Source organism: Cololabis saira, chromosome 20 (genome assembly GCF_033807715.1).
Source record: "Cololabis saira isolate AMF1-May2022 chromosome 20, fColSai1.1, whole genome shotgun sequence".
NCBI lineage: Eukaryota > Metazoa > Chordata > Actinopteri > Beloniformes > Belonidae > Cololabis > Cololabis saira.
In genome coordinates this window covers 24,137,000-24,146,762 of record NC_084606.1, presented here as the reverse complement: position 1 = coordinate 24,146,762, position 9,763 = coordinate 24,137,000, and the positions used below count along the sequence as shown (strand labels likewise).

The 9,763-nt window shown below is 44.1% G+C and overlaps 1 protein-coding gene across 1 annotated transcript; it reads right to left on the bottom strand.

The window, feature by feature from the left end:
• Window positions 1–7,235: 7,235 nt before the first annotated feature.
• On the bottom strand, window positions 7,236–9,543 carry LOC133420185 (C-reactive protein-like). The gene is made up of 5 exons (XM_061709785.1): window positions 9,447–9,543; window positions 9,206–9,260; window positions 8,646–8,748; window positions 8,267–8,564; window positions 7,236–7,634 (listed from the first exon to the last, which is right to left on the bottom strand). Exons 2-5 carry the CDS (start codon window positions 9,258–9,260, stop codon window positions 7,392–7,394), a joined length of 699 nt encoding a protein of 232 aa, XP_061565769.1. The 5' UTR covers window positions 9,447–9,543; the 3' UTR covers window positions 7,236–7,391.
• Between the last annotated feature and the right edge of the window lie 220 nt (window positions 9,544–9,763).

Genomic DNA, 9,763 nt, shown 5'->3' with positions numbered 1-9,763 from the left:
AGTCTTCCTGCCTGCCTCTTGAAGGTATAGCTATATATATATGTGTGTGTGTGTGTGTGCATATGTGTTTTTGTGTGTGTGTGAGAGACGGCGAGAGAACAAGAGTGGTGACACCACACCCACTCAGCTGTTTCTCCTTGTACCAGGTAAATGTGGCAGGACTGGTTGAGTTGGAGGGATAAAGGGACAAACACACACACACACAGACAGAGGTAAACACAGAAAGATTCAGGCCAAAGGCCATCTGATTTCGTCCTCAGCCTAAATCACACAGGACGTTCTGCCACATCTTGTTTCCGAGTCCTTTTCCCGTCCTGCAGGTCAAATATAATTTCTTAAAAATAAAAATAAAGCTTCTCTTACAAAGAAACCCACCACGGCCACATGATTGTGGCCGGCGGGGGGATGATAGTGCCTGGGCTGGCTCTCGGTGTTGCTCCGAGGGGCCCGGGTACTGGTGGTGTCTTATGTTGGCCAATCGGGATGAGGGACTTCCTGGTTCTGTTCTCATTCTGCCGTGGATGCTGGATGAGCGGTTGGTGGTTGTAGGTGTATATATGTATATGGACATGCGTGTATCTATACATGACTACAGGGTAAATAGTGTTTATATACAGTGGCGTGAAACTATCACTTATCTGCTAATGTATACTCAGGTGTACCACAATATATTTTTATACTGTCTAAATTCTTACTATTAATTTGTTTTACTTCTAAATATGGCAATATTTTTAATATATCTAATAACGAGGGTCCGTCTGAAAACATAGTATTGTTTTCAAGGGGGAGGAGTTTTTACTACTTCCTTTTCGAACATGTCAAGACTGCTGCTACAAAATAAAAAGATCTGTCTCTTGCATCCATTGTTAGAATATGTTCAAGCATGTCTGTTACTTTACGCAGCTATCATGTTTGAAATGAAGACTTCTGAATTGAATTGAATTGAATCTCTAATAAGTCAACCGTTTTCTTCTCCTTTTTGTATAAATACAGAGAGTAACTGCTGTTCTCACGATTCCTACTATTAAAAAGGGAAAATATGTCGTCCAAAGGTCTGCAGGACTTCTCCAAAACTCTCAGACCTTAATCAGTTCCAGGGTGAAAACATCCTCGGCCTACGTGAGTCAAGCCTTTATAAATGTAATATCTTTTGAGTAACGTGTAACATTTGATTCACTTGAAAGTAATTAATCCACCAGCAACGTGATTTCCAGCTGCTTGTAGTTTCCAGTCCTTACAGGTTCAAATTATAACGACATTAACAGCAGCTATATTACAATATGAAGAGTATGGGACCGAGGCTCAGTGCTGGCACCGGGACTTCCCTTTCTACCAGAAGTGATCAGAGCAGAGTTCTGGGGAGCAAAACAAGACAAAACAAAGCTTCCTCGTATGTGCATGAGCCTCCGTTTCATCAGTTTTTCTCTTAAAAATCTGCATGTTGTTTGTCAACATTCTCCTGAACCCTAAACTGGGTCATGTCCTAATTTATTTTTACACAAACTGGTTCTCGTGTCAGTGAAGTGGCTTTTATGTCGTTTTTTGCGTTCTGATGATTTCACAAGTTGCTCCCTTTCACAAACACTCACTAATCACCCTACCAATCGAAATGTGGGGTTTTGAAAACGGATCCTGACAAATCAACTTTGGAAAGTAGACATGGGTTAAATTAAATCTAAGGAATACCTTTACCTTGCACCGTCGGCGTTTCTGTGCTTGTCTGGCAGAGGTTCACACAGATCTTACTTCAGGTAAATTTCCACCTCTGTAAATAGGTCATGATCTACAGTACAGATCGTAAGAACCGGCGAGGCCTTTTCATCTGTACATTCCACACCGGCGCTTCCACGTTGTTTCGCAGCACATAAGTGTTTCACAACCGCAGCCCACAGATAACTGTACCTCAGCTTACATTTCTGGCATTTGGCTGCGACACAGCAGCTAGCGCTGACTGAACCTGTTTGCTCCAGATTCTCTAAAGACGCCATTGTGATGTCAAAGTATTTGCAAAGTAGTCTGAATCTACAAATCAGAGCCTGAGAAGTTTACTTAAGTCAACCTTTTTCTTTTTGTTTCAGTTGGCCCCTCGGAGGCACTAGAAACAAGTACTAAATACTGTGCAACACTTAAAATACCAACTGGAGCTGGAAGAAATCAATTAATTCATGTTTAAAATCAATTTCACTGTCCCCAGAAAATAATAATTTGCTGTAATAAATGAAGGACATCCAATTACTCTTATTGTCAGTAAAGGACCACAAAGTTCTGAGATTTGCTCATATGGGTTGAGACTGTGATCAGTCTTCTCAATAAAAAACATAATTCATCACAAAATAGGCTGAAGACAAAGGGAAAATTATATTTGTTAATTTATCTGGACACTAGATGTTTACTTTTTTGATTTGAGACATTAACTCAACCCTTTGCAAGGTTGGAAACTGGTCTTTAATTTACTAGAATGTCTTCTGAAATTCCAGATAGACCGGCGGTAAAAGTTAGCAAACCCGAGGAATCCCTGGAGGACCTTGATGGTCCGCGGGATTGGGGTGACTTTCACCTCCTCTGGACCAATGACGTAACTCAGGAAGGAGACGGGGCACTGATGGAATTCACATTTCTCAGCTTTAACGTAGAGCTGATGGGCCAGTAAACGCTCCAGGACCTGGTGAACATGACGGACATGCTGGGCGCTGGTTTCAGAGTAGATGAGGATGTCATCTTTGTAGAAAATGACAAATCAGCTCAGCATGTCGCGTAACACATCATTCATGAAACTCTGGAAAACCGAATGGGCGTTGACCAATCCATTTGGCATTACGCAGTATTCCAAGTGGCCTGAATGGGTCCTGAATGCAGTCTTCTACTCGTCTCCTTCTCGGATGCGCACAAGGTTGTAGACACTACGGAGGTCCAGTCTAGTGAAAACGGTAGCCCCATGTAACTGGTCAAGGGCACCGAAGGGAGTGTGTAGCGGTACTTCACCATGATGGTATTTAGCCCCCAGTAGTCAATGCAGGGCCGAGGCCGCCGTCCTTCTTGGCCATAAAGAAGGTCACAGCCACTGGAGATGTAGATGGGCGGATGAATCCCTGTTGGAGAGCTTCCTAGACATAAGCCTCCATGGCCCGATGTTCTGCCTGGGTGAGGGGATAGATTCAACTCTGGGGGGTGAAGTACCAGCTACCAGATGGATATGAGTGCATCAAGGGAAAGAGCGTCATCTTTACAAGCCAGCTCAGTTTTAAACTTAAAATTTGATTTATTTATATAGCACTTTTCATACAGGTAGAGTGCAACACAAAGTGCTTTACATTAATAAGTAAAAAGAAACAATCTCCCTTGATCCCCCACACTCCCCGTACCCACATTCATACGACATACACACATATACACACGGCATACTATACAGATGCAGACACACCCGGCACCCCCCCACCCTTGTGATAAAAATGGAGTATGACTGAGCACTGATAGACCAGGTGAGGAAACACCATCCTATGGGAGCCATCCACACCGAGAGCCGTCCAAGCCCACGACTACAGGAGACGCCACCGCAGAGACCCCCCGACCCAGACAGAGAGGAGCCCACACCACGGCTATAAAGCCCTGGAGCAGGACCCCCAACTATCCAGACCTGGAGCAGGACCCCCAACTATCCAGGCCAGGACAGCAGGACCCCCAACTATCCAGGCCTGGAGCAGGACCCCCAACTATCCAGACCTGGAGCAGGACCCCCAACTATCCAGACCTGGAGCAGGACCCCCAACTATCCAGACCTGGAGCAGGACCCCCAACTATCCAGACCTGGAGCAGGACCCCCAACTATCCAGACCTGGAGCAGGACCCCCAACTATCCAGACCGGGAGCAGGACCCCCAACTATCCAGACCTGGAGTAGGACCCCCAACTATCCAGACCTGGAGCAGGACCCCCAACTATCCAGACCTGGAGCAGGACCCCCAACTATCCAGACCTGGAGCAGGACCCCCAACTATCCAGACCTGGAGCAGGACCCCCAACTATCCAGGCCCTGGAGCAGGACCCCCAACTATCCAGGCCAGGGCAGCACCCCGTAGGCCCGACCAAGCTCCCGGTGTGGAGGGCCCCCATGAGGAGAACACTGGAGCTGAAAACTAAGAATCGCAGGCCTCAACCCCAGTCCCCTTTACCATCATCTGCGGAGTTAAAAAAACAAAACAAACAAACAAAAAAAAGAACAGCTTTCATCTGCAGAGCTTTTTCAATGCTGCCTGACTGAAATAAAGTTTTAAAAAAAACAACCTGCAGAGCTAGTTGACCGGAGCAAGGCGGAGGCGGAATTTTTAAAAGACATTACGTAAATTCTCCCAGTGACCGATTTGGAAAAAACGGTTCGACCAAAGTATTCAAAAGCGTGCAAGGACGTCATGCTTCACAAAGCTGGAAAATGCGTAACATGCAAGCTTTGCAGAAGTGATTTGACATGGCGCAGGAGCACCACGGTGATGATGCAGCAACTGAAATGGAAACATGAGTCATCGATGTGGATGAAGGGAGCTCAAGGGCTGAGTAAGAGCTACTACCTGCTACTAAATATAGCCGCTTTTGCACTGGTACCACCTCAGCTCGGTTCTACCCGTTTTGCGCTTTCGCATTAGGGCTGAGACGGGTAGAGCCGCTAAAAGTCGATACTTTTTTCTGTAACCATTTCAGTGAGGTTCTGAAAGCGGGCTGAGCAGGGACTATTTCTGACGTCACTACCTCCTCGCCACCGATTGGTCGGGGGGCGGGGACGTCACCACCTCCGCGCCAGTGATTGGTCGGGGGGCGGGGCCGGCAGACGTTTGAATCAGGAAGCGGGAGTCAGAGCGAGAGCGACCCGCGGCTCGCAGCGATTTTATTATTAAGCGCAAAACGTCTGTTTGGTGATCCAACTCTGAGGTGCAGATGTTCAAACCTGGTGGTTGTCGAGAAAAAATTAAAAAAGGGATGTAGACGGGCTGTTTTACTCTCAGCCGCTCGCGGCTCCAGCTGATTTCTCATCTGCGCCGACATGAACAAAGCGGTTGCGCAATCGATTACGTCACAGCAGCTTCACCCCAACCTGCCCACTTCTCACCTGGCAGTGCGAAACACACGTGTGGAACCGTGTAAAGCCGTGCCAGGCCGAGTCGGGCCAAGTAAGTCCTAGTGCAAAAGCGGTATTAATATCACTTTTCCAACTGTTGCTCTGCTTACTGCCCCCTATCGGTCACCGCCGGTATGACGCGCTCTCCTCGCGTACTACGCGAGCAACGCTGCCGTTGTTGGTGTACGCGAACGGACGCGAACGCAGGCACCAACTGCAAGTATAACTCGCCTTTAAGTCGTACAATATCCAACGTTTGTTCTGGTTCAAAGTGAGGACACGTAACGTTAATCTCTCCGGTAGCTCGCCTGATGCTGCTGTTTGTTTGTTAGCTTGCTATTGGCAGTGATAGGGTACGTGTGTGTTACTTTTTATTTTGAATTTAATTGGTTTATTTAAATCTGCCTTATAAATAAATTTTACTTGCACACCACCCAAGCATCCATTTTCTTCCTCTTATCCTTTACCGGGTTGCAGGGGCAGCAGTCTTAGCAGAAATGCCCAGACTTCCTTCACCCCAGACAGTTCCTCCAGCTCAACCTGTTTTTTATGCGCTTATTTGCTCTGTGAGTTCAAATTTTTTATTTTGGAAGAAAGAGGTGGAAATAATTTTTTTGTTTGATTAATCGATTATTAAAATAATCGTTAGTTGCACATTTCACAATTTCACATGTCAGTGTCAGTGAGTGTATGATAGTGTATCTGTGTGAATGGTTGTCCGTTGTCTAACCTGGGTTTGGGATTCGTTGCTGTTGGGCTTATGTGGGTGGCTCCTTGTTGGAGGGTTTTCGTGCTCCGTGCCCGTCTCCGCTTCCCCCCGCTGCCCTTGCAGCTGGGCCGCGCTTTTGGCTCTGAGATTCCCGCTTTCATCGGGGCGGCCCGCTGGCGTCGAAGGTCGGGGTGGCCCCGTCTCTTCGGTCAGGCTGGCCTCTCGCTGGGTGGGGGTTGTGGGCCTGGTACCTCTTGGCCCCACGATCTGCCTATGTCGGGTGGCCGGTGCTAGGCTGGGTCCTGGTCTATCACTGTGGGTTTCCTGGCTGCCCTTGCTGGCGGGGGGTTTCTTCCCGCCCTCCCCTGGTCCTCCGTGTGGCTGCTGGTGGCCTGGGTTCGGGTTTCTTCCTTGTCAGGTTCTGGTCTCTCGGGTGGCGTGGTTGTGCCCTCCCTCCTCCACTATAGTTGCAGTTCAAGTAAAACCTTGTTTTCACTTTGCACACACACAGTTACACGGACATACACACCTGCTCATTCACCTACATGCTCACTCCACAGTTTTGGGGGACAGATAATCGCAGTAGCCTAGTCTTGATTTAGTTTTAGAGACCTGGAATGGTTGCTGTTTGTGTCTCTGCCTGTTCCAATTTCTATTTGTTTGTTTTTATTTGTGGCAGATTCCAAAGGCCTGTGTGCCCATTGTGTGTTTTTTTGTACTACGCCAGGACAGTTTATACAAAGCAATACAGTTATTTCTAGTGAACGATTGATAGACAGTCGGCGCAGCCAGTGGCTAGCTTTCTCACTTCCTCATCCCTAATTGTCATTCTACCCCACTTAGCAAAGCAATCAGCAGCTTGTACTAACCGCGACAGTAATTTTTGATGTCCAGTGAAACGTAATATTCTGCTGTAAACATCTGCTGGCAGCTCTCCCCGTATTCCTGGCGGGGTTCGGCTGAAGGAGCTAGTGGCCAAAGCTAACTTTGCCGTGTTCCTGTCGGCTTCCCGTGCAAAATGACTGCACCCCGTAAGAACCATTTGATTGTTTTCACCACGACTGTAACAGTCACAACTGTAACAATACTTTACTTTGTGGTGGTGTGTCGCCCTAATGAAAAACCACCGCTGTTATGCAAGTTTGATACCATGAGAGGGTTTTACATAGCAAAAAAGAAAAAAAGAAGTGGAAAGCTGAGGCTCTTTAGAAAACTAATACCTTAGAGAATATCACCTTTGTTCCCTTTAAATAGCAAAACACCTATTTATGGCCAAAACCAGCTCACTTTGATCGAGTCAGTTCAACTTCCTTAGACCTCTAACTGCACTTTGGAGCAGTTATGTTTACTGCACAACTAAAGTTATATTAAAATGATGTATCTATGACATTGAAACATAAAATGCACAGAACACTTGCAATAATGCTTTCATATGTTTATTGAAGGGAAAGAGACTTAAGGAAATCAACTCATCTACAAGAAGCTAATGATTCAACACAAGTTGTTAGTATTTGTAACTTATCCTTTATACAGGACATGAAACATAGAAGTTATGACTCGCCACCTTCTCCGACACTTACGCCGCCGTCATTTTGGAAGTTAAGTCACAAAGTATGTCTTGGTTTTCTGTGAGCACGTTGCCAACGATTTTGTAGTCCAGCGCCCTCCAGTTCAGCACGTTTCCTGGAGTGAAGCTCTGGCTGTTCATGTAGTTCTGGATTTCGCAGGCGGACAGGGTGTAGTCCCACATGTGGACATCAGACATCATGCCAACAAAAGACTGTTTAGTGTCAAACCTACTGCCGTGAGAATCTTGTTCCTGCAGATGAGATGGCAAGTAAAGGTTTCATCATCCAATAATTCATCTTACATCTAAACAAGCTGTAGACGCCTAAATTCAGTTTAGGAGGGTAATTTCAGTTCATGTTTCCAAAGGTAATTTAGGTGTATTAAGATAAAAAGGTACTACTTACAGGTCAAATATTTACAGGATAATAAGTTCATGGTAAAACATAAGAATGTGTGTGCATGATGATAAGCTTAAAGATAAGAATTCTCATGTGTAAGGATTTGTGATATAAGAGACTGAACTAAAGCTTTCTAGCAAATTTGCATATTTAATTACTCGTTAGAGAGTTTGGGTTTCAGGTGTGGTTGTCACAGTAGTCGGTCGGGCAAGTGGAGTGGAGCCACACAGTTTGTTGACCTCTTTCAAATTGATCTTTTTATTCCTTATTTGGGGAAAATTCATGTCTGTATTGTTTTTTTTTAAGTAAACTGATGAACCTAACCGAGAGGATCCATTTATTTTTTTTTGCCATTAATGGATTGTAACAGGAAGAGGAGAGCATCAGGCTTATGGCTTCATTACTTAGGAATCTACACAGACGATTACAAAATAAATCAAACTGATTTGTGGAAAGACCGGTGAGGTTAAATAGAGAACGTTACCTGTCCTAAAATAATCGAAGGTTGCCCACTGATGTTTGATCCAGAGCTGATAAATCTCCGAATGGAAGGTTGTCCATCGACCCACACCTGCACCACCCCAGACGTAGAGTCCCATGTGCTGCAGATGAAGTGCCAGGTGTTTGGTTTGTAGTAGAAACCTACAAACCCTACCCTTTTATTCCTGATATGGGGCGCAACCTCCTGTTTTCTTTCATCCCAGAAAATCAGGAAATCGTTAGCAGTAGAGGGGGTGGCCAAAGAAAACAAGGAGTGGTCTCTTTTGAGGTCTGTAATGGATCTTAAAAGATAACAAATGAATTGTTTATTAGAAAGTACATCAAAGTAATTAAGACATAGCGGGTTCTGCTTTCATACGGACCTGTGACAAACGGTTACAGCACCGAAATTCTGTTTCGTCGTGATCAACTTCACATGAGCGGAGTTTGTTTCCGCTGGGAAGGTGAACATCTTTCCTGACAGATCTGGAGAAAAGAAAAGAAAATGAAATTAGTTGTTTTAACTTCTTAAAGAATTTTACACTATTACGCTGTTTACATGAAGAGAAGCAGCTCTGATTCTCTTCACGTGTTTAAATTTTTGTCATCATTAAATAACTCTCTTGTCACTAAAATTTGAATTAAATCCAGTTTTAGTATTTAATTATTTAAAATTCAACTAAAATCTAATTCATTTAGTGAACTAACCATTTACTGTATGAGGATTATTTTAACATGTTTTCCTGAAGAGTTTTTTCATGTTTTTCTCTTATTATTCTACAATTTTAATGAAAGCTAAAGGTTAGTTTCTTTATTTTAAGCTATAACATAAAATAAAAACATGAGATAGTGTCTATAGAATGACAATAAAAGACAAATAATTCCTTCAAAGCTCCTTCACTTTCAAAATTTCCTTCTAAGGTGAAACAGACAAAAGCACCACCTTCAAGAGCTGAAGCACACACCACCAACATCGCCAGTAGAAGGAAACACCTCATCTGAAAATAAAGGATTAAACATGTTCACATTTGATGCATAAAAATAAATGTTTTCACTAAATGTATACTACATTTACAGTTTATCACAATAAATACATGACGGAAAAAAAGTATACAAATAAAACTATTAATTTTACACTTGAATTTGTTTTTAATTTTCACACAAACTTAACATTGTGATCTCACCTTGAAATATGCGTTTGCGCCGATGAAGAGTCGTGTTCTCACTTTTTGAGTCAGTGTTCTCGTGTTGCCTTTTATCCTCTTCTTCGCCTCCCTGCTGCAACACACACACACACACGCACACACACAAATGCACACTAAAATTTGTTTTTTGTTGACACTTTCATCTGTTTATTTTCCTGAACATCTACATCTATTGACATCCTTGTTCCTCCAGAATAACAAACTACCTATACAAACACACATCATCTTATGCTTGTGAAGGTATTAACGCTAACACAACACGGTTCGGTCAATATTCAGTCTGCAGGTTATAATGT

What these genes read in the sequence shown, in the direction of transcription:
- LOC133420185 (XM_061709785.1), bottom strand. Translation starts at nt 9,260, where the DNA reads ATGAGGTGTTTCCTTCTACTGGCGATGTTGGTGGTGTGTGCTTCAGCT. An exon ending in GTGTGCTTCAGCTCTTGAAG is followed by an intron (nt 8,749 to 9,205) that starts GTGGTGCTTTTG and finishes TCTTTTCTCCAG; the next exon opens with ATCTGTCAGGAAAGATGTTC. An exon ending in CTTCGATTATTTTAGGACAG is followed by an intron (nt 7,635 to 8,266) that starts GTAACGTTCTCT and finishes TCTCATCTGCAG; the next exon opens with GAACAAGATTCTCACGGCAG.